The 27,925-nt window shown below is 44.1% G+C and overlaps 1 protein-coding gene across 2 annotated transcripts in view; it reads left to right on the forward strand.

The window, feature by feature from the left end:
• The window catches only part of mxi1 (max interactor 1, dimerization protein), a 33,035-nt gene extending 15,683 nt beyond the window's left edge, over positions 1 to 17,352 (forward strand). For both annotated transcript variants that reach the window (XM_056409265.1, XM_056409266.1), the window contains exons 4-6: positions 8,256 to 8,370; positions 12,624 to 12,810; positions 13,323 to 17,352. In XM_056409265.1, coding sequence (XP_056265240.1) covers positions 8,256 to 8,370; positions 12,624 to 12,810; positions 13,323 to 13,486 — 466 coding nt within the window. In that variant the 3' untranslated portion in view covers positions 13,487 to 17,352. The remainder of the gene's footprint in view (positions 1 to 8,255; positions 8,371 to 12,623; positions 12,811 to 13,322) is intronic.
• The last annotated feature ends 10,573 nt before the right edge of the window (positions 17,353 to 27,925 follow it).

The raw sequence follows: 27,925 nt of genomic DNA on the forward strand, positions 1-27,925 counted from the left end.
GGAAATAATTTGGGAATTGTTAATAAAACATGATTTACCCTTCAACTTCCACTGATATGCATGCAAACTAATACATTGTTTCACACACACACACACACACAAACACACACACTGACAGAAACACATAGACACTCACTGTAGCGTTCCGTTCGTTGTTGTTTTCTTAATCCACTAAAGAGCTGCAGAGACAGTGAGTTTCCTCTCACGTGCATGACAGGAGACCGTTCATTTCCTTTTCTTTCGATTTTATTTTAAACAGCAAAAACGCTGACAAAGTAAACAAAATAATAAACGTTCAAAACGATCTCATGGTCTTACGTTAAAAAAAACTATATCTCTCATGTCTAATGCGGCTCTGTTCTTACACCTGCTGCCGTCATGACGCCATTAAATAGCCTGGCTCGAGCGTCAGTCATTAACATAAAGATCTTGTAATATATTCAACTTATAGTTCCTCCAAAATGAGCATAAATCTAAATATTAAATTATAAACAATTCTGAAACTTAAATATACTAAAAACACAGTTGTGGCTCTTACACTCACATACGTACACACACACACACACAGGCAGAGACACACATACTCACACACAGACACACACTCATACACACACACTCTTACACACACACAGACAGACACTCACACACACACACACATACTGACAGACACACGCACACACACACACACACACACAGACACACACATACAGACACATACATACAAACACAGGCAGAATCTCACACACACAGGCATACTCTGCAGACTGACCCTTGACCTCCCAATTGTCTCTCAGATATAACCTTACTGCTTTATATTTAATATATTATATTACCTAAATACGTACACACACAGTCTTTTAGTTAATTGTTCAGTCTTTTAATTGTTCATAAAGATCTGGATTCTTTTCAGATTCAAAGAGGGGCCTCTGAATATGAATACCCGTCATGTGAGAGGAGACAAACCCCCTCCCTCCGCTCCACAGTCATAAAGAGTCATAAAAACCAGAGGATCCTATAGGAGGCATCTTTAGCAGAAATAAACAACCCTGCCCTTCTTTTTGTGTTAACGCAGCGTTTCAGAGTAAACCAAGGCGCCGAGCAAACACAGAGGCCTGTTGTGTTTCCCGTAGTTGGTTGTAAACGCTCGTGTGTGTGAGGGTAAAGCGCCTCGGCCATGATTGTTAATGCACATTTCAGGTTTGTTCTACTGTGCAAATAGTTGCACTCAATTTCCATATGAATCGAGCCACATGCAGGTACTTTATGTCGTCGTGTTCCACTGCCTGCGAACAACATTTGTTTAACCCTTGTGTTGCCTTCGGGTCAATTTGACCCGATTCAATGTTTCACCCTCCTGTCGCCTTCGGGTCAATATGACCCGATTCAATGTTTAACCCTCCTGTTACCTTTATATTTACTAACATATTTTACCCTTGAGGTCAATATGACCCCAGCTATTAAAATCTCCAGAAAATTATTAGAATTAATATTGTTTTCCAAGTTTAAGTGTGAGGTACTTTATGTTTGTTTGTTGACTCCCGAAAGAACACCGACATTAAACATTGAATCGGGTCAAATTGACCCGAAGGCGACAGGAGGGTTAAATATTGAATCGGGTCAAAATGACCCGAAGGCAACACAAGGGTTAAAGCTGCGATCGTTCGCCCTCAGTTAGAATATTCGTTGTGATCCACAGCGGATTCCCTGCAGTCGCAGCAAAGCATCATGGGGGACGTGTGCATGGATTACCACGTGGGTTGGGCCTCCGCTCCTCTCCGCGTACATCGCATGTCAACATCTGCAGAGTGCGGAGGGCTGTGCCACGTGTTTGCATGCGATGATGTATTTGGGATGTTGTGGGGAAATTATGCTGAAAGCGAAGAAAGAAAAAAACATCTGTGACCAGGTTTTTTTTTCTGTTTGACTGAGCTGCCCCTGCAACACATAGTGAGATCATTTGCCCTTTGATTTGATGCAGCGCTCAGTGGACGTGGCTTAGTCTACTTTAAATGAGGCTTTTGTTGCACTCAAATCACTCCAATAGTCTTTGACATCGCTGTGAATCGTGAGCCGTGGCTGCTTGAAATGGGCCTCGCTCCATGTCGAGTCGGTAGAGGAACAATAGCGCTCCCTTTCAAAGTCAAGTTTCTATTTTATTTTTCTCTCTCCAAGAGCGCCCCGTGTAATGATGTCTTAATTTCCTTTTGCATGTCAATTTAGGAGATTTATCGCTGAGACGGTCATTGGCAATGTGTAATTAATGTAATATCTGGGTGACGGGTCACATTTCCTCCCACTCTTGTATAAGTGTGTGTGTGTGGTGTGTGTGTGTGTGTTAAATTGGTTTGAGAGAGTGTGGGATTTGCCAAAGAGCAGTGTATTGACTGTGATCTGGGCTGGAGATCTGACCCTCCCCTTATAGGAGCACATCCAGTAATTATGTCAGACATCTCGGATGGCCTGAGAAGTTATCTATTATTTATGTATTCACAAGTTTGGAATCTAGGGCAACCATATTTTCTCGTTCCGCCCATCGCCCGCGCTTCGACTAACGCCGTCGGTTCCAGGGGACTTCGGATGAAGAAGCAGCAGAAACTCTGCACGCGTAGTCGGAGCTGTTTTCAACACGATGCAATTCTGTCCGTGCCACTCTTCTGGCCCACGTGTTCTTGTATTGCCTTTTTTAATTTTAATCGCACACAAAGAACACTCGCGTGAATATGCATTCCCCTTGTTGTCCGCTCAGCCCCTTCCCCTCTCGATACTCGCCGCCCTCGGGGGAAAACAACGCCAGGCGTCAGACGTACACACACGTCTGACTGCGCACGAGATAATGAAGTGAGGCTTTGGCTTTGTGTTATTAAAATATAACGGAGAGCGTAATTGTCTAAATTGCTCCCTCGATGTCTACATAGCCAACGAGAAATGTAATTAAAGTAACAGGAAGCTCCCCGAGCAAGTGAAACGAGGCCTCGGGTAATTAAGTCAACGGTATTACCTTGCAGGTAACAAATCAAACATGTTGATGACGTGTGCCGAAAAAACGCCTGAAGATTAGACGCTGACGGTGTCGGATAATGTCGGACATTAAAAACCAAACCGTCTCAGGAGCTAATTTGAGGGCTACGTGGCCTTTTGAGGCCATTAAATATATCTGGCAGAATGCTGTAAAAAACTAGAAGGAGGATGTGCTCTCGCGCTCCTCCCTCGCATTAATCCCTCCAGAGAGTCGCCGGAATATTTTCCAACACCACACTGCGCCGATTGCTCCATAACGCGCCGTCCACGTGACAAAAATATGAAAGGCTATTTGTCTGCCTCTTTTGATTAGAGAGATATCAGATCTCAGAGTGTGTGTGTGCGTGTGTGTGTGTGTGTCCTTCAATGCCCATCCAAAGGCACATGCACTCTGTGTGGATGATACGAGGACGAGGGAGGTTGAGTGCAGCGCGATGTCCATATGGTGAGCGTAGGTTCTGCGAGAGCGATGGTGGGCGGCTCGCCCATCTACCATTAGGGAGGGCTTCAAAGTGCTTCCTTTAAAAAGGACTCTCCGCTTCAATCACGTCGGAGGCGGTTTGATGTGTTTTCAAGAACAATTGAAGCGACTACAGTGAGAGCCGTGGAGAAATGACGGCGTGTTTGCCTTTCCTGTGATTTTTTGTTGTTGCTTTCAACTAAATTGAAGCAAGTGGAGAAGGCTGGATTTGGGAGAAAAGGGGCAGGTCACGCATGTAGAAGATGAGAGGAGAGAGGATGAGAGAGGATGAGGAGGAAAGGTGTGGTGCAGTGACCCGGGGCCAGCTCGCTGCTCGCTCGCTCACATGTCAAAGCCAAAAGGCAGAGATGCCTGCCTGCGTACCCATCTGGGGCTCACACACACACACACACACACACACACACACTGGCAGAGTGGATGCGCCCCATTGTCTCAGGAGGAAAGGGAAGGCCGGTTGTGTCTGTGGCGAGCCCGCAGGTGGTGCCTCTAGGATTTTGCATACTTAAATTCTAATATGTTTGAAGGGTGTGTAGTGGGATAATAAATATGCTTTTTATTTTGGTCTTTTACATTATTATTGTTGCCTTGATCTGTTCTTGCAGGATATATAAGGCAATGCATTTTACACCCCACATTTAAAAAATACCTATGTTGTTTCAGGGTCGTGTCTGAATCAGAGCACCATTAATTGGGACTTCTTTGTGTAGAGGAGCGAATGAACTACATTGACTACAAGTGAATATGGAAAAAACTTGCATGATACAAATGCACACATTTATTTCCCAGGTAACTCTCGTGAGGTCGTGGGAGATCAGCAGCAGTTTTGGAAGTATCCAGTTACATGAGCAGTCGATCTGCATTCAGACTCTGGTCCACAGACTGCCTCACTCCCAGAGAGAGAGAGAGCAGGTTTCTATTCAAAAGCAGCTGTATGCAAAGGTATATCCACAAGGCAGCAAAACACAAACATGCTCTTGTATTCGACAGGATTCTCCCACATATGAATAGCAGGGGGAAAAAACAAGGTTTTTCTGCCCGTGCTGTCTTATTGTCAGCGAGGGATTTGATATCCCTGCTGTGCGTGACAGTTTTGAGCACAGGTCCCGGTAGCAACTGGCCACGTGTTATGTAATCCGCCACAGATGAAGAACTCCCCATTCAGGCAACCTACAGCTTGCTGTGCCATTCATTAGACACTGGGAATACAAAAGGGCAGAGCAACAGCCTTCACAACTCTGCATTCAGGAGATTTATATATATATATATATACATATATAAACAGTGTATCTATTTTGTCATATATATATTTGTATATACAGGACTGTCTCAGAAAATTAGAATATTGTGATGAAGTTCTTTATTTTCTGTAATGCAATTAAAAAAACAAAAATGTCATGCATTCTGGATTCATTACAAATCAACTGAAATATTGCAAGCCTTTTATTCTGATTTATTGCTGATTATGGTTTACAGCTTAAGAAAACTCAAATATCCTATCTCTAAATATTAGAATATCATGAAAAAGTATACTAGTAGGGTATTAAACAAATCACTTGAATTGTCTAATTAACTCGAAACACCTGCAAGGGTTTCCTGAGCCTTGACAAACACTCAGCTGTTATAAATCTTTTTTTTTACTTGGTCTGAGGAAATATTAAAATTTTATGAGATAGGATATTTATATATATATATATATACACACACATATATATATATTTTATCATCTTACTTTGACAACAGAGCCACACCGTGGCCTGCTTTTAGCTCTGAAAGATGCTCTAGCTAGAGAGCTCTTCTCTCTGGAGAGCAGCCTATCTACCCCGGGATGAAAGCGATGCCACATTGACAGCAACTCGATGTCACGTCCGTTAACCGAGGATGCCTCACCCTTCGGGAGCTTCAGCAGCTGAGGACACGGAGTTATGGGACTTCACGGTCTTTTCTAAGAGCTATGGGAATCAGTTGCGTTGTGTTACTTTGCTATGAGAGGGCAGAGGCCTGCAGGTACTAATGGTCACAAGCCGCCACTCTTATATCTCATATCTCAAGCTCTTTGGCTGCGGGCCTGCATGATGAACGAGCCTTTTGAGGGATTGGAGACCTGTCTTTGGGGGGCATCACCAGTAGCGAAGAGCGTATGACCTTTCACCCTTTAGCGAGACAGTTAGAGATAGGCCTGGTGGTGCAGATAAACCAGTCTCTTCCATTATCTGTAGCCGCCTAAAGAACATAATGTTTTTTTTCCCCCCACCCCGGAATGAGTCCTGGAATACTTGTAAATACTTGTTTAACCAATTACCTAATGTGTAGTAATCACTCTCTCACCTCCATCGGCACCTCTTGTGCTTTGTGTTGTTGTTGTTTTTCTTGAGTGCTCCACAGCCGAGTACAGCATGCACCTCGAGATTAGGACAAATGTCACGCTGACATCCCGTCGACCAATGAGAGGCCCGGTGAGGCCGTGTGCCAGCCCCGCAGCTATATGCACTCTGCTATGTGAGGAGATCACGGCGTACCGAAAGTAGCCGAACTCTCAAAGTGCTGACGGAGAGACTCGTCATCACGTGGGTGCGAAAGGGTGTTTATGTTTCGACGCTGACTCGGCACAAAGTGTCCCGACAAGGAACACTCCTCCCGACGCGCTCTCTGAATAGCAGTCTTAACGCCCAGATATGCCGTGCCACCGAGGTGTATGTGCGGTCAGCGTAACCCCCCCGCCCACCCCTCTCACACACACACACACACGCACACACAACTTCCTCCCTACATTCATCATGTCAGCTCGGGTCAGAGAGAAGGGAGGGAGGAGGAAGGACAGGAGTGGTAGTAAGTAGGGGTTATCTGAGGTTGTCTGCAGAGACGGCTGTTTATAATCTTTCGCTGGGAGCGGAGGACGAGAAGATGGCGGCCTCCCGCGTCTGTAGACCACTGTGTCCTGCTCTGCTCTCGCGGCCTTCGTTCTTTATCAGGCACCGTACGCCCCAAATGTTTTGATTTGTGACAAAGGAAAGCGTACAATATGTCCTGACAGTGTTCACATGCACGAGGAGTGAGAACGTTCGTGTGTTTTGTTCTGGCATGTAACGTGAAATCACATTTGTGTCAGCTCTCCAGCTACAGCTGCACAATAAATAATGTATCGGCCTCTCAGCAATGCTGCAACGTTCCCCCGTGCATGGCCTACTTACTTTGTAAATGGTTATACAGTTTCCAGAAATGCCTTGGTTTATATTTATAAGTAATAATCAGAATTACAGTGTTGAAGAAAATGGGTTAAAATTGGATCTACTGAGGTGGATATTTTGCCTCGTTGTTCTCTCGCTGGCGTCTCCTCGACATCTGCCGGGTGGAGCTGCGTATACCGTAAGAGGAGGGAGTGATTAATTGCCAGCTGATGTCTGAATGTGCACGTAAGTGCATCCGTGTGTGTGTGTGTGTGTGTGTGTGTGTGTGTTGGGGTTCAGATGAGACAAACGCAGATGGACGTTTTAACGAGTAAAGAGCAAAGATGGACTCTGCTCTCTCCTGTAAAGTGAACTGATTACACAGACAGATGACCTCAGCCGGACCATCATCATTACAAACTCGTGTGTGTGTGTGTGTGTGTGTGTGTGTGTGTGTGTGTGTGTGTGTGTGTGTGTGTGTGTGTGTGTGTGTGTGTGTGTGTGTGTGTGTGTGTGTGTGTGTGTGTGTGTGTGTGTGTGTGTGTGTGTGTGTGTGTGTGTGTGTGTGTGTGTGCCATTTCTACTGCTAACGACTGAATCAGGGGACGCAGGATACACTCACACATGTTCTACCGGTGTAAAGGTTGCTCTCCTCTTATCAACGCTGTGAACTTCCCCTTCACACACACACACACACACACACACGCTCCATCCAGTGCTCACATGTCTCCACCAGTCTTAAAGCAGCAGAGCGGAGCAGAGAGCAGGTTCTCGCGGTGTAATCAGTGCTGTGCATTCCCGCTGTGCTCCCCTGGGCTTCCCTCCTTTGGAATCCCCAAAGACGTTGTTCCTGAGGTCCTGGGTGGCTCCACCTCCTCTTAACGTCTCTCCACTTTTCTCCCTTCTGGCGAGCTAAAAGGGCAGCTCCTGCTAATGGAGCGCTGATTGCGTTATAACCACAATTATCCCCTTTTTACCTCTCAACTCGGAGCCATTAGCAGGATAGATAGGAGCCCCGGCCTGTCTGCGTGGCGGAGCAAAGGACTGTCAGGATGATGGAGCGCACAAGCCGAGCGGGGGTCCAGGAAATACCATTACACCTTTCCACCCCCCTTTCCCGCATACACACACACACACACACTCTCTCTCAGCGGGAAAAAAAAAACTTGTTTGTAATGTAGCCGAGGAGGGGTAACTGAAGCCGGGCGCAAGAAATACCAGCGGAGGATAATGTGTCGTCCCGAGGCTTTTACGCGAGCCGTGAATCCGAGCAACCTGCTGTGAACTCTAAGCCGGAGCTTTACAAAACACCAGGCGGGTCTGCAGCTGCTGCATTGTCACGGGGCAAGACGACAGTGTGTCTTAATGAGCACGCAACGCCAGGGGGCAGAACGCTGCGGGTCATTTAGTGCAGATCGGGTGAAAAATGGAGAGAGAAAAAAACCCCACCCTCTGGTGCTCAAAATCCTTTAAAGGGGAGGAGCTTCAAAGTGTTGAGGGGGAACTTCCCCTTTTTACAACCCTGTGTTCGTGACACATTGTTGGCGTGTGTCTCATGCGTCCGTTTCTCTTTCTTGTTTGTCCCCCTGCAGACGAGCTCACCTGCGGCTGTGCCTGGAGAGGTTGAAGTCCCTCATTCCTCTGGGGCCCGACTGCAACCGCCACACCACCCTGGGCCTGCTCGACAAAGCCAAATCACACATAAAGGTATGAAGGGCACACAGCCGAAGAGCCGCGTGAACGCGAACAGCAAAAAAAAAGCGAAGAAACAGAGGCGGCATCTGAAATGTCTTTGACCCCCCCCCCCCCCCACACACACACACTCCCCCACCCCAAGACATGAGGTCACAGCAATGTGGTGGTGATGAAGTCTTCTGCAGACCCAGATGTGTATTGCTCAAATGACCAGTTGACAAAAGCATATGTTGATACTAACGTGCTCCCATTAAAACAATAAATCCCTGCATGGATCATATTTGTTCAGACCTGCCAGATTCAACTCTTAATAAGTAACTGATCTTAATAAGTAATTGATCTTAATAAGTAATTGATGCAATGCCACACACATTTTGTATTTTTTTTAGGGCTGGGCACGTTAACGCGTTAATCGTGCGTTAACGCAGCACTTAATTAACGCCGACAATTATTTTATCGCGCATTAACGCATGTTTTTATTTTTTATTTTTATTTTTTTATAATTTTTTTTATTTTTATAATTTTTTTAGACAAAAGACAATACATAGACATAACACCTAGAGGACTATAAACAATGCAGACGACAAAACAATGGACATAACATCATAAAGTCAGAGTATTTGTGGGGGAAAAAGAATCTCAACAAATGACGGCAGGTATGAGACGCCTCAAGACACACATCACACGGAGAATACACGGTTGTGAAAGGAGAGGACTGCAAAGCGACAGCTTCACACGTGCACCCTGTTGCTCTCACTGGGACGACTGGACATCGGGTGACCAGACGCCCAGTTTTCCCCGGACATGTCCTGCTTTTGAGCCCTAAAAATGCGTCCGCAGGGATTCCAAAACGTCCGGGATTTTGCTTCGTCGGATATTTGTTTTCTCTGGGTTTTCATAAACTCGTATTTACCCCTGACAAGTTTTGGAAATGGTATCTTCTTACGTGAGCTCTGACTGTAGAGGACAGTCATTGGTCGACCGATCTCAGGGTTGCCAGATACACGATAATTATCCTCCAAATACAACCATTTTGAGCCTTTGGTACGATACTTCACCATCTCCAATCTGGCAACACGGAGCACCTCGCCTCCACTAGTTCATTGTTGTTTATGCGCGCCGGGCCCCATAACACGACCACAGCAGTTTATGCGCGCGGCTCCTGCTACGCTTCGCTGCACTCGTGGCACAAAGTCCTGAGGGGCTCCACAAAATAGGCAACTAAAAATCCTCATCGTTATAATAATTATAATGACGATATTATTTCAGTCTAGAAATATTAGTCACACTTTAGGCATGTACATCACAAAACAAGCAGGACAAGAGATGTTTAATCTCAGCCCCCAGACGAAGTGTCCTCTTTTTCACAAACTCAAATCTGGTCACCCTACTGGACATCACTCTGTAACCACAATGACCTCGGAGTGACTGTGCATTATATTGATGAGAAGTGGGCGCTGCATTCACATGCCCTGACTGATGAAAACAGAGGAGACACATGATGCTGAAACGTGCGCGGGACACTTTACTGAAGTTGCACAGCAGTGGAATGTGTCAATATATCCAAAACTGTGTGTATGTTTTTTACCAAAAGAAACTGATAGTGTAGAACCGGATGTTTTTGTATCTGGGGAGAGGCTAAAGGTTGTATCTGAATACAAGTACCTGGGAGTACTTTTTGATTCTAATTTGTCTTTCAAATCACAGGTGAAAAAAGTTTGTAATCGGGTAAAATACAATCTATCCAATTTCCGATTCTCGCGCAACTACATGTCAACAGAGGCAGCTAAAACATTCATGCATTCAATGGTTATTTCCCATGACCTACTGTTTAACAACCTGGTCACATGCTAGTGCCACTACGCTCAAACCATTACAGTCATTATACAAGCGTACGCTCAAATCTCTTGATAAAAAAAAAGTTCTGTCACATCACTGTCCTATACTAAAAAAATACAACTTGCTTAGTTGGGATAACTTGATTAAATATGTGCACGTCTGTCTGATGTACAAAATCATACATGGATTGACCTCTCCTCCTCTCAAACAATTTGTCACCACACGAACTGGATATCGGCTCACAAGAGGTGCAGCAAGAGGGGATTGTATCATCCCTCTCAGGAAAAGTGCTTTCAGTCATCCTGCTTTCTCAGTACAAGCAGCAGTTGACTGGAACTACATTCCAGGATCTATCAGAGAGCTACAATCATTCAACTCTTTTAAAGCGGAAACAAAGAAATGGTTCATTACTACCCAGCTGTCAGCACTAGACTGTAACGGCTCCTCCCTCCTCCATCTGCCCAGGTTGGACTTTCATTTTGTCTGTCTGTCAGTTGCTGTCTGTCTGTCTGTTGTCCGGTCTCTGTATGTCTTGACTTGCTGGTCGGCCGTTTGCTCCACCTGCGTGTCTTCTCTTGTCGTTCACCTGTTTGCAGTTATATGTCACATTTAGTCTGTAAGCTTTTACGTTGTATCTCTGACATTATGTTTTTATTCTGTCCATTTTAACATTGTTCTCCCTTATTTTATTTGCTTTATCTGTAGATTGTATTTGTAATCTTATGTTTTTAGGTTTGTTCTTAACATCAGCAACATTGGGACTACAGATGAAAAATAGCCTCTTGGCTAACTCTGGCACATTTACTGCAAAGTTTTTATCAATGTGCACCGTCCCTTATTAAATAAACCATTATAAAAAGATAAAGTCACCACACTGAGCAGATAGAGCACCAGAGATGATCGCTGCTGCGAGACGACTGCCTTTGATCATGTCCCTGCTTCAGTCTCCAGCGTTCTGTCACAGTGTCTCTGCATAACAGTGCATTTGACAATGTCCTGACAGATTTTATGGCACTTTAGTTCATATGGCAGAACATTTAAAATAAGTGTCAAGTTCTAGGAATTGACAAACTGCACTGAAAGTGTTTTCTGGTGTCTCACTCTAACAGGGACAACACATGTTATGGCACTTTCATTCATATGGCAGAACATTTCAAATAGAAGTGCGCTATACACTACTTTTGAATGAATTATTGGATTTTGCGTATACAAATGCGATTAATCGCGATTAATCAGGGAAATCATGCGATTAATCGCGATTAAAAATTTTAATCGTTGCCCAGCCCTAATTTTTTTTTTAAATTGCATGTATTGATTGAAGTGTGCATTCTTGTATAGCAATTCTCCTCGTATAGCTTTTATGTAATAGATTACAATTCATAACATCCGATGAACGGGAGAAGTGGAACACGTCTGTGAGTTATTCCACCCCAAATAGTTTGATAGAAAGCTGTCTGTCGACGTGTGACCGTCACATCATTTCCCCAGAGCTTAAACAACGGGCGTGGTGAGACCGAGCTTTATGTCCGGGGAACGCCCGCCATGGCGTGCGCTCATGTAGCCAAGACGGGGAGCATAAAGCCGGTATTGTTGTTGTGAGCCCCCCCCCACACACACACACACTACTGCCGTCTCTCATTGACGAGCTCGTTGTTTTTTTGGTGCGCCGCCAGCTCGTCGCGCTCGTCACAGCCGGCGAAAAGCGTCAAAAAGAGGCCACGAGGTCAGAAGCGTGACGCGTGGCCATATCGGCCCGCGCCGCGACGGACATCACTGCGTACGGGTATCGCAGCCGGAGGGAGGAAAAGTCAAAGCGGGGTTATTCAAAGTAAAGAGCGCGCCACGTAAAGCCGTCATTCGGTTTGCATCGCTCCAGCTTCAGTCGAGTGAAACTAAATGTTTATTGGATATCAATCAAACATTTTATTTCAGACTCGAGGTCCACCGATACATATTTATTGACAGGAACTACTCATACTATTTTAAAGTGTTGGACTATAGATAACGCGCACTGTCGGCGGAAAAAAAAACCGTGACAAAAGGCCACGAGGCCAGAAGCGTGACGCGAGCGGCCGTGTCGCCGTACGGGTATCGGAGCCGGAGGAAGGAAAAGTCCAGAGGAACCGAATGTTCAGTGGATGAATCCTCAAACGGACGCTGTTTGTTCGTTTGTATTCCTCACAGCGTTTTTGATACGGACCGATTTCCAGAGAGACAAACAACATCGATCTCTCCTGGTCTCCTCTTCCAGCTTTCCTTCTCTCACCCACCTCCTTGTCTCGTGTCTCACCTTGTTCGCCCCACGCCATTTGTATCTGGCCACCCCCCCCCCCCTTACACACTTAATCTGCACATCCCCCCACTCCCCCCCCAAGGTTTTCATGTCGTTTACCATTTCTCTGTCCCTTTCTCTTTCTCCTGACCAGAAACTTGAAGAGGCCGACAGGAAGAGCCTCTACCAGCTGGAGTCTCTGGAGCGGGAGCAGAGGCACCTCCACCGCCAGCTGGAGCTGCTGAGGGGCGGCGGCTCCGCGGCCCAGAGCAGCCCGGGGGACGGGGAGCGGATACGCATGGACAGCGTGGGCTCCACCCTCTGCTCCGACTCTGACCAAGGTGAGTGGGGGGGGGGTGGGGGGCCTGCAACGAGGCCTCCGGACCCTCCACCTGCGCCTGGACTCATTCGACCTCCATTGAGGGTTCTGAAAGCGATCCACACGCGATATCAAGGGAAAACAGGGTTTCACATGCAAATGGTCCCTGAAAGGTTAAACTGGGGTTAGTCAAATAGAGAACACGCCACGTTAAAGCCTTCATTCGTTTGTCATCGCTCCAGGTTCAGTGAAGTGAAACTGAATGTTTATTGGATATCAATCAAACTTTTATTTTAGACTCAAAGTCCACCGATACATAATTATTGACACTTCTTGTACTATTTTAAAGTGTTTGACTAGAGATAACACGCCGTGTAGCATCGTTGGTTTTCTTCGTGGGATTGACCGACGCAGCCGTATCCTCGAAGCGACCCCATTCTCCCGGCATCGATGTCCTTACTGTCCCACTAAAGACTTCTTCTTCTTCTTCTTCTTCTTCTTCTTCTCTCTCTCCCTTCGTCTCTCCGTCCTCAGAGGAGATCGAGGTGGACGTGGAAAGCACGGAGTTCTCCCATGGAGAGCTGGACAGTGTGAGCACAGCCAGCACCAGCGACCTGGACGACCACAGCAGCCTGCAGAGCATGGGCAGCGACGAGGGCTACTCCTCCTGCAGTGTCAAACTTGCCTTCTCCTCCTAAAGCCCCCACACCACCACCACCACCACCACCTCCTCCTCCATGCCAAACTTCGCCTGCCCCCCTCCTCTCCGTTTGGTCCATCCAGCCATGCCTACACACACACACACACACACTCACACACAGCCACCGATGACGATAGCAGCTCCCTCCGAACCAACGCCGACAGCAGGGACCCAAACGGTGATGTCAAACTGCCGATTGATCTTTTTAATCTTCTTTTAAAGGGAGATCAGAGACTTGGTGGATATGAGGAAGGAGAAGAAAAAAAACACATCGTCTTGATTTTAAAACCCCCAACGCAAATTGAAATGATACATTTTCCCTTCACAAATGCACTTACATCGATATGATATTGAAATATTTCCGAGTTTCTGTTTTCGGTTCTCTCTCCTGTGGTGTGTGTGTGTGGGGGGTGAGGGGGGGAGGGGGGGTGAGAGTGAATTACCCCCCCCCCCTCCCTCCCCCTCGTCTTATTATTTTTTCATTGGCTCTGCTCGACAAGGCGGGAGCTCGGACTCTCATCACGGTGCTATTGTGACCAATGGGGGAGGCAGCTGAGACCCACCACCACTACGCTTCTAAAGCGAAACAAAGTGTGTCTGCGCCAAATTTTTTTTGTTTTCCGACCGAGCGCGGAGGGAAAAAAAACGACCAAAACAAATTGAGAAGAACAACAACAACAACATTCCTGTCAAATGTGGGTGCTTTTCAAAGAGTAGAAATTGTAACTTGTGTGTGTTTTTTTGGTTTCTCGCTCCTCGACAAGCAGCTCCGACAAGCTGTCCTGCACTTGCCTACTTTCGAGCTGTCCGTAGAAAAATGGCACAAACCGAGACAAATAACAGCAGCAACGATGAAAACGTCCAAACAACAACAAACTTTTGGAATAGATGTCCATCCTCTTTCCAGCAGTAACAAGCAATAACACTTGAAGTCCTTTTTTGTCTCTTTACTTTAAACATAATTACATTTTTTGTCCTCTCCTCTTCTCCCCTAAAGACTGTGTGACCGTCCAAAAAGCTGATTTCTTTTTTTGTTTTGTACATACAAATAGTTTAATGAATTAAACCTTATAAAGGAGTAAACAACAACTAAAAATGTTAGAACCTATGGATAGAACTATTGCCTCTGTTGCTGTTTGACCTGTGTTTATTGTGCATTTAAAATTCTATTTTTGAAAAGATTTTATCCTCTTCGGCGCGGCAGTGGATGAGGGAATGGACACTATGAGTTTGTTCAGTTTGCAGGTGGAAACTTTTAGAAGTTATTAATCCTGTTGCTGCCCTGAGAAGGAAAAGAAAAAGTTACTCTTTAAGGTTTTTTTAAATGTAAAAAACGCCCTGACGTAGCAACTTCCCATCCAGTTGCGGGAAAATCGACCCAGTTTGACTTGTGATGGGGAATGCTGAGTTAGTGTGGCACTCTTTTTTTAATTTATTTGACTTTTTTATTCTCTCTTGTTTATAATATCCATGAACTGGATGGGGGGGTGGGGGCATTCCCACTGTCGGTCAGGTGATCTGTGGAGGAACGTGCGGGGGAGAAGAAAACGGGTTACATGATGTCAATGTTCGCCATCCCAACTCCACTGGCATTAAGAATTGCACTTCAGCCACAGCTCTCTGTATTGTTTGTTTTCCACTGTCTTTCTCTCTCATGGATCTCACGAGAATCCTTTTGTATGTGAAAGAAGAAGAAGAAGAAGAAAAAAAAACACCTCCCTTTTTAAATATTTATTTCTCAATCCCTCAAAGAACACAAGCAATGGGGAAAAAAAGAAGTTAACTTATTTTTGTTTCTGTCTTATTTTACTCCAATTTTTGATGCGTATATATATATTTATATATACATACATATATATATTCAATTAAATGGACACTTGAAATGTAATCGGCCCCTAAGCTGCTCCCAGTGCTGAGCCTCGCCTGTCGCGTGGTCCGGAGCTGACTCCACCCGGCCATGGTACCAGACCTCAAAGCAACCGGATCAACAACATGGCGCCCATACCAAGCCTTCTGATAAGAAGGGGGGCAGCATTGGCCATCTTGTTGGTGTTTTATCCTGCTAGGTTGTGTTTGGGTCTGTCCTGAAAGGGGGTCATCTCTGCACCAGACGAATTGATGGCCAAGACTTTACTGGCAACTATTGAGCCGGCTACTCCACCGTAAAAAGGGTCTAAAGCTCCACTTTCCTCTGTGCGGGGGGGGGGGATTGTAGTCTCTATTAGACTTGTGTTTTTAGTTGACAAAATGTGTCTTACATATACAATTCAATGTCTCCGACTGAGGATTTAAAGAAAAAAATAAACACACAAAAAAAAAAGAACAAATCCTTTTGGTTTCTCTAAAGTCGAAAGGACATCTTGTTAAAGGTGTAGAGTTTGAGCTGTGTTGAGGTTGTTGACTTGGCACTGAATCAGAAAGTCACCGCTTCTGGTGCTTTATTAAATATATATATATATATATATATATCTAAAATAAAAAAAGAAGCCAAAACCGCCTCAGAACACCTCAGTGTCCTCTTTGTCTCCTTCTCTCTTTCTCTTGATCTCTCTTGATCTCTCTCTCTCTCTCTCTCTCTCTCTCTTGATCTCTCTCTCTTGATATCTCCTTCTCTCTCTTGATCTCTCCCTCTCTCTCTTGATCTCTCTCTCTCTCTCTCTCTATCTCTGCGAGGGACAGTTTACATGTATTCTTGCCCCCGTTTTAAGTTACTAACCTTCAACTCTTTGTTTTGTTTTTTTGCTCCTCATACGTTGGTTTTCTGAACCCTCCCTGCCGCTGACAGGAAAACAAAAGGTCCCCGTGTTTGACGACACATTCATTCCCCTCCTCTCGCGGACCAGATGGCGTCCTCGTGGTGTTTTAACCTGCTCGGAGTCAAATATATTTGTACTGCATCGGTGACGATAACGACGTGTGCCGGTCGTCGTTGTGCATCGATGAGAATGTGTGAAAAGTGTCTGGCGCTCATTGTGTCGTCTCGTGCGGCCCACTAACCGGATCTGGTATTCCCAGATGGGATGAATCCAACAATAACAACTGATTTGACTGAAGCCAGGTCTGTCATGTGAGTGTACAGTGTGTGAGTGAGTGAGTGTGTGTGAGTGTGTGTGTGCTCAATGTTCTTACCAAGGCTGAGCTTTTTCGAGAGGCGCCTGGTCCATGACGAGTCTGCACTGATCTCAGTTGGGCCGATTCCCACCTGCTACTCGGTAAACATCCGACTTCTGGACAGCATTTGTCATGAAAAGACAAATATGTATCCGGCGTCCGGTGCAATCACTCAGAGCGAACGCTCCGTCACAAAAATGTGCAGCTATGATTTTTGCACTGAAAGCTAACTTGAGCTTGAATGCCGGCTGGTCCCCCCCCCCCCCCCCCCTCCCGTTAGCTGGGGGTGTCTGACTAAAGAGTTTCTGGCACTGCTGAAGATTTTGTTGCTTTATCGCAAGATGGCATATCTTCACGAAGCTACGTCTTTTTCTCCGTGTTTTTCGGGTTGCGGTGTCTTTTGTAGGCCACACAACACTCTGGCGTCGGCGTCGAGCTAACGGGTCGGCGTTGAGCTAACGGGGGTCCACGAGGTTTGAACCTAGCGAGCAGCCGCCGCCCCGTAGGGTTGATCGTCCTGTTGTTCTGAACCTGTGGCCCTCCTTTGTAAAACATGCAGTCTGATGATGATGATGATGTGATGATGATGATTCTAGCCGCGTAAGTTGAGGATGCAATACTTCAATTAAAAACACCAAGATTTTCAAACCTGAATGACTCCACCGGCCTCTTCGTACCACGCAGTGTGCGTTCATGCCGTCAAGCAACGATTCCTGCAGCAACACGTGCTTTATTAAAACTATTTTAATGTGGTTTCTGCTTATTTCGTGCTTTTTGTGTCGGCGACTCCGGTCCATGTAGCTGTGGACGTGATACCTCAGAAGCACCTGGAGCTAAATTCATCAAATGAGGCTCTTCATGTCCACTCTGACTGGAGGATGAACTGATATTAAAATTCAGTGGATAAAAGTGTCTCCGTAGCCACAACAACATAATTCATAAGCTAACTAGAATGGGCACTCGGTAGAGCGCAGACCTTCGCATATCACAAGATTGGGCATTGAATTATGAACATAAAAATTTACCGTGCTATGGTAAAAATAATATTTTGACCTTTTCATGACCTTGACCTTTGACCCGATCAATCCCAAAAACTAACTTAATGGTCCCCGGATAATAACCAATCATCCCACCAAATTTCATGCGATTCAAAGAAGATGTTGACCTTTTCATGACCTTGACCTTTGACCCGATCGATCCCAAAATCTAATCAAATGGTCCCCGGATAATAACCAATCATCCCACCAAATGTCATGCGATTCGGTTTAATACTTTTTGACTTATGCGAATAACACGCACGCACGCATACAAATACACGGCGATCAAAACATAACCTTCCGCATTTTCAATGCGAAGGTAATTATGACAATTTCAAATAAATGCCAAAGAGGAGGATAAAATTATGATTTTTTTTTTAATGAATATTTTTTGGGCAGACGTGGACGTAAACTCCAAGGTTGAAGGTGAGCGGAGACACAATCGCCACAAGGTGGTGGTTCTAGTTCATATTATTAGCAGCCTTCTGGTATCCGAATGGTTCTCACTGACTAGAGTTACATAACGACATACGCTTTGTGGGTTCCCATATTCTGCTAAAATCTTGTCAAAAAAAGTAATACATCATAAGATGGTGGTTCCCAATATTGAGCTCAGGACCGCTTCAATGCATTGTGAGATGAGTTAGAGAAAAATCATATTCAATCCATATTCATGCTTTCCGTGATCATTTAGTTTGACTTCCTCATGCCTGTAAATATACAATATGAGAAGAAATAATGACTACTGTCTCACAGTTTATGGATGAATGCAAACTGTGATCAGGAAGTCCCAAGCAGAGAGGGAACCAGAATCAGAACATGTGTAGATATGACAACTCTTCATTCATTTAGTTGAACTGGAAAAGGCATAATTATCTATTTTAATGATCTAGATTCTTAACATGAAAGGTTATTCTTGGCCTTGAAAATAGTAGTTTGACCAGAAAAAGCACCGCCGGCATCAACAATTTGATTATTAAAGAGAAAAACAACAATCAGAAGACAACAGCTTGACCACTGAGTCACAGTGAAGACAGGGAGAGGACGTGTTTAGGAGAAATGTATTTAATTTGAGAAAGTGACTCTTTTATTGTTCTTGTGGAGGAAACTTAATTAAGACTTCCGAGACGTTCAATCGAAACATAAACAACTAGAATGGGCACTCGGTAGAGCGCATACCTTCGCATATCACAAGATTGGGCATTGAATTATGAACATTTTGGCATTAGTTGCATGCCAATTGGACAAAAATGTATCGTGCTATGGTAAAAAAAAGAGTTTGACCTTTCCATGACCTTGACCTTTGACCCGATTGATCCCAAAATCTAATCAAATGGTCCCCGGATAATAACCAATCATCCCACCAAATTTCATGCGATTCAAGAACATTTTGACCTGTTCATGACCTTTGACCCGATCGATCCCAAAATCTAATCAACTGGTCCCCGGATAATAAACAATCATCCCACCAAATTTCATGCGATTCGGTTCTATACTTTTTGAGTTCTGCGAAAGATTTTGACCTGTTCATGACCTTTGACCTTGACCTTTGACCCGATCGATCCCAAAATCTAATCAACTGGTCCCCGGATAATAAACAATCATCCCACCAAATTTCATGCGATTCGGTTCAATACTTTGTGAGTAATGCGAAAGATTTTGACCTGTTCATAACCTTTGACCTTGACCTTTGACCCGATCAATCCCAAAATCTAATCAACTGGTCCCCGGATAATAAACAATCATCCCACCAAATTTCATGCGATTCGGTTCAATACTTTTTGAGTTTTGAGAATAACACGCATACAAATTGCATGCCAATTGGACACAAATGTATCGTGCTATGGTAAAAAAAAAGATGTTGACCTTTCCATGACCTTGACCTTTGACCCGATTGATCCCAAAATCTAATCAAATGGTCCCCGGATAATAACCAATCATCCCACCAAATTCCATGTGATTCAAGAAGATTTGACCTGTTCATGACCTTGACCTTTGACCCGATTGATCCCAAAATCTAATCAACTGGTCCCCGGATAATAAACAATCATCCCACCAAATTTCATGCGATTCGGTTCAATGCTTTTTTAGTTCTGCGAAAGATTTTGACCTGTTCATGACCTTTGACCTTGACCTTTGACCCGATCGATCCCAAAATCTAATCAACTGGTCCCCGGATAATAAACAATCATCCCACCAAATTTCATGCGATTCGGTTCAATACTTTTTATTTGTATGCGTGTTATTCTCAAAACTCAAAAAGCATTGAACCGAATCGCATGAAATTTGGTGGGATGATTGTTTATTATCCGGGGACCAGTTGATTAGATTTTTGGATCGATCGGGTCAAAGGTCAAGGTCAAAGGTCATGAACAGGTCAAAATCTTTCGCAGAACTCAAAAAGTATTGAACCGAATCGCATGAAATTTGGTGGGATGATTGTTTATTATCCGGGGACCATTTGATTAGATTTTGGGATCAATCGGGTCAAAGGTCAAGGTCAAGGTCATGGAAAGGTCCAAATCTTTTTTTTACCATATCACGATACATTTTTGTCCAATTGGCATGCAACTATGCCAAAATGTTCATAATTCAATGCCTAATCTTGTGATATGCGAAGGTATGCGCTCTACCGAGTGCCCGTTCTAGTTTATTTATTTATTTGAATGCGTGTTATTCGCATAACAAAAAAAGTTTTAAACCGAATCGCATGAAATTTGGTGGGATGATTGGTTATTATCCGGGGACCATTTGATTAGACTTTGGGATCGATCGGGTCAATGGTCAAGGTCATGAAAAGGTCAAAATCTTCTTTTTACCATAGCTAGGTCAATTTATATCCAATTGGCATGCAACTAATGCCAACATGTTCATAATTCAATGCCCAATCTTGTAATATGCGAAGGTATGCGCTCTACCGAGTGCCCGTTCTCGTTTATTTATTTATTTATTGGTATGCGTGTTATTCGCATCACAAAAAAAGTTTTAAACCAAATCGCATGAAATTTGGTGGGATGATTGGTTATTATCCGGGGAGCATTTGATAAGATTTTGGGATCGATCGGGTCAAAGGTCAAGGTCAATGTCATGAAAAGGTCAACATCTTCTTGAATCGCATGAAATATGGTGGGATGATTGGTTATTATCCAGGGACCATTTGATTAGATTTTGGGATCAATCGGGTCAAAGGTCAAGGTCATGGATAGGTCAAAATCTTCTTTTTACCATATAGCACGGTCAATTTTTATCCAATTGGCATGCAACTAATGCCAAAATGATCAGAATTCAATGCCCGATCTTGTGATATACGAAGGTATGCGCTCTACCGAGTGCCCATTCTAGTTTGAAAATGTCTCAGTCAAGGACCAAGGGCCCTAAAATGCTGGTATATGAAGTGACGTGATATGTATGTGAACTTTTTAAATGTAAACGTATTAACATTAACAGCATTTTTACTTTCCCCCCAATAACAGCAGAACCAGCAGAACCAGCAGTCAAGTTTGAAGACGGTCTGTCTACGTTCACAGACGTTATCACTGCTTCTGATGAACATCATCTGACTGTCTGCTCTCGGTGTCACATGAGTCAACACGGTGCGTTCTGCCCGGCTACCTCCGGCAGTCTGCACCAGCCACAAGTGTGTAGATCACAAGATGTCTGCGTGATCAAAGCGGTCCTGTGGGGAGACTTACAAGCTTTTTCTTCTTCTCCTCCTTCACCACATGAGCATCCACCACATGTAGGCCTACTATTCCTCTCAAGTGATCACACAGCTTGTGAAAAAAACACATTAAGAGGCTCGACCTCCCAAGTTGTACAAAGCCACGCATTGACAATGAAGATGTTGATCATAAAGCACTCACTGGAACTACAAATAATCCGGTTTAGATTACATCTCCACGTCAACTGTCGCTGGCGGCCCGTGGCTGTGTTCCTCTTAAAGCAGAAACAAGGACACACACGGTTTGAAGAAAAGAAGAAAGGATAACGTGCACGTCTCATTAGAGAAAGTACAATAAGCTCTCTTTGTTAGCAAGTTTCCACTTTATCCTTTTTATGTTTTATTTATTGTGAAATGCAGAAGCAGAAGTATTTGTATCAATCACACTGACTTAATCTCATATTAAACACAAGCAAGGGCTCGGCTTTGTACAGTACTTACTATGTGTGTGTGTGTGTGTGTGTGTGTGTGTGTGTGTGTGTGTGTGTGTGTGTGTGTGTGTGTGTGTGTGTGTGTGTGTGTGTGTGTGTGTGTGTGTGTGTGTGTGTGTGTGTGTGTGTGCGTGTGTGTTGAGTTTAGGAGACAACAATCATTTTGAATTATCAAACTTAATCCTGGTCCTGATGAGAGGAATGCTGCCACTTAGAGGACACAAACAGTTCCTGTTGATCAACCATCAGCTGATCTAAAATGTATTTTACTTTTATCACCAACAAAGAGAAATGATAGTGTACTTTGTAATATCTCTACTATCCACACATCGTTATTGATATGAATTAAACTGCATCTGTAATGGCATGAAGTAATAAATAAACCCAGACGATAGAACAAATCATCTGCGCAGCAATTTATACTTTTTTCCAATACTATTAAAAAAATGAATATCTCTCCAGGGTCACTGTTCTAAACCACAATGCTCTAATAACACAGCGCAGTGCGAACCACTAGGGGGCGCGAGAGGCCTGGACATGAAGAACACCGATTTGACGTCACCGCTGTCTGACTGCGTCCTTTTTAAGTCCGCACACATCTGCACATTATGTATTCTCTATTCACATTTCACAGCGACGAACGATTTCCATAACACACATGCTCTTTTTTCTTCTTCTTTTTTTCTATGCAACTAGTTATGATTGCACTAAGTATTTATGTTTCTCCCTTTTTAGCTCGGAGTGTAACACGATGTCTCATTGTTGTTCGGTCCTGTTGAACAGAAACACATCCCTCTTGAAGCCCATTACCAGCTGCAGCAGAGAGGAAGCTGCAGGTGTGTCTGCGGCCGCTAGAGGGCGCAGCTCCCCCTCCGGAGAGGAGACGCTTCATTCTTTTTGAAATTTTATATATACTTTATTGAAAATGCACAATATGATATACAGTGATCAAATAACAAGTATTTTCATTTTTGTGTGTTTATGCTTCAATCAGACTACAATTCTATAGAAGAAAACAGGAAAAAATAAATAAATAAAAATGACAGGCAAAACTAAATAACAAATTGTAGTAATAATGAATAATGAAACACCCACCCACAGACTTACCCACAGACTCGTCCACGGACCCACCCACAGACTCACTCACAGACCCACTCACAGACTCACCCACAGACCCACCCACGGTCCCAGCCCACCCATGGCCTTCATACTCTTTCACAGTTTGCGAAGTACAATATTGTAAAACTAAAGTTAAGTATTTAAGTTTAGTTACAGTTAGTCAGACAGAGAGAGAGAGATGCTGGAGATTCAGTTGTATATTTATAATTCATATTGTTTTGGTTTTATTAACAAACTACAGGGCGCCCTTCTATTGGTTCACACACATAAGGGCTTGTGTTGCTGATGTTGTTACATCTGTAGAAGTTGAGCCCACTCTAGTATCTTATATTCTGGTATACTCTTTCCACCTCTGCTGAAGACACTGAATGCTATATTTGCTTCCATGATGTGTTACATCATCTGTGGTGTTAAAAACAAGTTTTAAAATACACCCGCTGGTGAAACCCATGTGATGCTCTGCGTAAAGTAGAACATATATATTTCCATATCTTGAAGAGTGAATTTAGCATTTTCAATATTCCCATCCAAACAGAGTTAAATACATACATTAAGATGCATACAGAGCCTATAAGGACTGACTCAGACTATCTGAACATTATGAGGAGTCGGCTATATCTCATTGCATCACTGCGAGTCCCATTGCTGGCCATCCTGAGTAAATTGAATTGTGACTCCCACGTCAAAGAGCCTGTGAGAGAGAGATTACAGTATGAAGAAACAACAGGAATGCACATGTGTGTATGATAAACACTGTCAGTCTGTGTGTTCGAGTCACAGCTGCAAAGAAAATCAGACCTCAGAGGAGTATTGAAGGAATCGTCTTTGTCCCCGTAAACAGAAAAACATTAATTAAATAGAAAATGAGACTTAAATCCATTCAATCCATAAGTCTTCTCATCTATTTGTGGGAGCTGAATATGGAAAGGAACCCCAGTGTTGTGTTATGCAACTGCTCCAAACATCAGAGGAATCCCGGTGAGACCCATCTGAATTTCATCAATCATTGGAAGAAGAAAACCCACGCAGACCTTTTAGAGGAAACACTGATCACTCCTGTCACACTTTTGTGACAACTTTCTCATGTTGAGAGATCAAACTGCAAAAACAATAATATAAAGCTGCTACATAATAACTCTACATTTTCATATTCAGGGGTTGCCAGTAAATTGGAGGAACATCCTTCTAGTTTGACAATCAATACATCATACTGTAGCAAATAATCAGCTTAAAGCTGCGGGAAACTCAAAATCCAGATTTTGTAAAGACTAATTATGCATTTATTGTGTTGCTTATCTTACCATCCGTTCCTAGAAATGTCATTTTTAATTGCTGTCTTTTCACTGAGCTGAGCTCTGCAGTATCAAACATATTTGTCTGTTTTATTTATCTTCATGTAGTGTGATTGTTGTATAAAAATCAGACGGCAACATCTGGGTCTGAAAAGTGAGGTCGACGCTGACGTGCATTCAACTTGCATTCTCGCTAATGGCCACCGGGGGGCGACTCCGCCTGTTGCCAAACAAGTCTGGTTGTATGGAAGTTTATGAGAAAATGACTTCTCACTTGATTTATTCCCTCAGGAAACATTGTAAACATGAGTTTATGTTCTCAATTGCTATAGCTTTAAGTCTTCTTCAATACAACATGGTTTTCATTTCATAAATTATGGTCCCATTTAGACTAAAATAGATGATAAAGCAGGCTATGCTTCAGGGCTTGGTTACCTTGGGATTGACACGGCGTCTGGGAGTAGTCTTGTTTTTTTTGTCTTTGAACTTCAACCCGTAAAAGCAGTGTTTCTCCAGTTCACGGAAGTTAATCATCACATTTTATTCACATAAAAAATGTCTTATTCAAATTTGGGTTGTCTTCAGCTCCACTGTCTCGTGTCACTTCAGGGTCCAATGTCAGCTGTTGCCGTGGCACTGAGGTAAAACCCAGCCATCCAATCAGAGGCTCATTACAGCTGAAACGGCAGCTGTAATGAACTGATGATAGTTTATATAATACTGGGAATGCGAGGCAGACAGTCCGTGGACATGAAGCCGATATTCACTAGACAGACGTTTTGCTCCGAGTACAAATAGAAGTGTGATGTTCTGGAAAGCGCGCTTCTATTTCCCGGTGGGTTGCACTTCAGTCGAGGTCACCTCTCACTCCTTCGGTCCTCGAGTCCTTTTAATACCCTGAAAAGTAGATATATCTTCTTTTTGTTGCCACTTTGACGACTTTCTAAAAATACTGTGGCCGTTTTTTTTGCGCAAAGTGCTTTGGAATCAGATCACCCAGATCCACTGACGGATGAAGGTCGTTGATGTCACGCGGGTCAAGTGTGTGCGGTAATCTCACACACTCGCTGCTCTTGATTTTTTTTTTTTTACGTCAGTGTGTGCAAACAGAGAATGTCGGCCACGCTGCCTCATTAAAATGTTTCTGGTGAGCTTTGGGAGTCCTGGAATGAAAAGAGAGAGAGAGAGAGAGAGAGAGAGAGAGAGAGAGAGAGAGAGAGAGACTGACTGTTGGCTGGCTCTGCCGCTTGTGAGGAATGTCACGGGCGTTCACTCCCTTCATGACTCACACTCTGGACTTCATCCCTATATTCTGGTTGTTGTTGTTGTTGTTGTTGTTATTGTTGTTTTTCATCCCCGCAACACTTCCATTGCAGAGAAGTGATTCCATCCAGCCAATTACTGTGAAACAGTGGGAGTGCATGAGGGAATATAAGGGGGGAAATGAAACAGGCCATGTGGCTGGGGGGGGGGGGGGTTCCTCTAGTGATGGGCATGAGTCATCGTCCCCACGGCAACTGGGCTTGTGACATCACAGCACCCTTATCTGAGGAGGAGACCAATTCACCACAAATGTCCTTGAGGTCTGATGGATTAAGGAGGCACAACAAAGTATGCCTCTCTCTCTCTCTCCCTCTCTCTCTCTCCCCCTCTCTCTCCCTCTCTCTCGGTGCTGTGGGGTAAGTCGTGCCTTCAGGATGAGGAGGAGACCCAGCAGGCACGTAGGTCGCTGCCCTCACTTCATCTTACGTATCCTTGAACACAAACTCAAAAGCCTGGAAGGAAATTGCGCGCGCTGCAAGACCTGCGAGTCACCCGGACAAAGATAAACCGCCGAGTGTTCCAGGCGAGGTTTCTCGTGTAGTTTGCCAGTTGCTTTCAAGTAGCACATCCATCAGGTGGAGAAGCATCTCCTGGAGAGGGTTTTTTAAATAGATTTCTCCTCAGTGGCTCAGGATTCCAAAAGGCCAACGATGGCTTTCTCTTAGGGACAAAAGTCATTAGGAAGCCCAGAAACTCATTTTAAGAGCCACTATAAAAGCAGCCTAAAGCATGACAGTATGCAGAAGATACTTTTTATAAATTATATATATTTTATGCGGAGAAATGAACTCCTTTTTATCCTCTATATTGCAGTATTGCAGCAAGCATCTTGTACAACATTTTTTATTTCCTCACTCAAGTGCGTGAGGAAGTGCAGAGCAGCATTATCACGCAACAACTGGTCCCTGGAACCCATTGGCTGTCCCACAAATACATTTCCTTTTTAGCAGGTGGGGAAGCCTGAGGAGACAGGTGGAGCGTGTGTCAGTCGTTGTTGTTGTTGTTGTTGTTGTTGTTGTTGTTGCTGCTGCAGCTGCAAATAAATCAAACACAGGCGAATTGTGTTTCCCGTTTCCCTCGGGAGGCGGTACTACGATATCAAGTATATTTGAACCTTCAATAAAGAAACAGTAAACGCGTGTTCTCAAGGTTCAGGGTTCAAGGTTTTTTATTTGCCATCTGTGCCTAGACCAGCAGTCCAGACACATCGAATATGAAAAGTATATTAAAAAAATAGTACATAGTGTATTCTCCCTTTATTTAGACCTCAGAAGAGCCAGTTACAGGAACGTTAGCTCTGGGTTTCACCGGGTAATTCAAAGACGGCCTTGTGTACATGGAAAACTAGATGAATGAGAACCCATCTGAAGCTTCTTTAACCATTGTGACGGGTTCAATAGCCCCTCATAATCGATCGTGTGCATCACTTTCTGAAATGGAGTCTTTCTATAGCGACTCCAAGACGTGAGAGTGATTCAGACACTTCACTAGAGAATTGCCTTTATGGAATTTCTGCTCAAAAGAATGAAAAGAAACACGTCTCGCGTGCTTCTTGTTGCGTGATCACACTTTATTAACATGTTTTCACCTTCATGCAACAATGCTCTTCAAAACACGCCGTACTCTAATACATCACTGCGTTGTACATCCGAGGGAATTTTTATACAAAAGCAAAAACATAAGGAACATCTAATAATTATCTTTGTGCAATGTGTGGGTGTCCCGTTGTGTGTTTGATGTTACGCGTTCTCCCTTTCTGTGATGATGAATTTGAACAAGAAAGCGACAATAACCTAAGACAATTACATTACATTACATTACATGTCATTTAGCAGACGCTTTTATCCAAAGCGACTTACAATAAGTGCATTTCAACCTAGAGTACAAACTAAGAACAACAAGAATACAGGAAGTAACATTTCCTCAACATAGTCGAACTACAAAAGTACCATAAGTAAGAGCTATTTAAGTGCCACTGAAGTGCAAATCTGTGTTTTAATCCAGATATAGTCGGAAAAGGTGTGTTTTCAGTCTCCGACGGAAGATGTAGAGACTTTCTGCTGTCCTGATGTCAGTGGGGAGCTCGTTCCACCACTGAGGAGCCAGGACAGCAAACAGTCTGGATGTAGAGTGATTAGCTCGAGGTGCAGGAGTCACAAGTCGGTTGGCTGTTGCCGAGCGGAGCGAACGTGCCGGGGTGTACGGTGTGACCATATCCCGGATGTAGACGGGGCCTGATCCGTTCAGAGCACGGTACGCCAGAACCAATGTTTTGAAGCGGATGCGAGCAGCCACCGGTAACCAGTGAAGAGATCGGAGGAGCGGAGTGGTGTGGGTGAATTTCGGGAGACTGAAGACCAGTCGAGCTGCTGCATTTTGGATGAGCTGCAGAGGTCGGATGGC

The sequence above is a fragment of the Pseudoliparis swirei genome, chromosome 24 (genome assembly GCF_029220125.1).
Source record: "Pseudoliparis swirei isolate HS2019 ecotype Mariana Trench chromosome 24, NWPU_hadal_v1, whole genome shotgun sequence".
In the NCBI taxonomy this organism is placed as follows: Eukaryota; Metazoa; Chordata; class Actinopteri; order Perciformes; family Liparidae; genus Pseudoliparis; species Pseudoliparis swirei.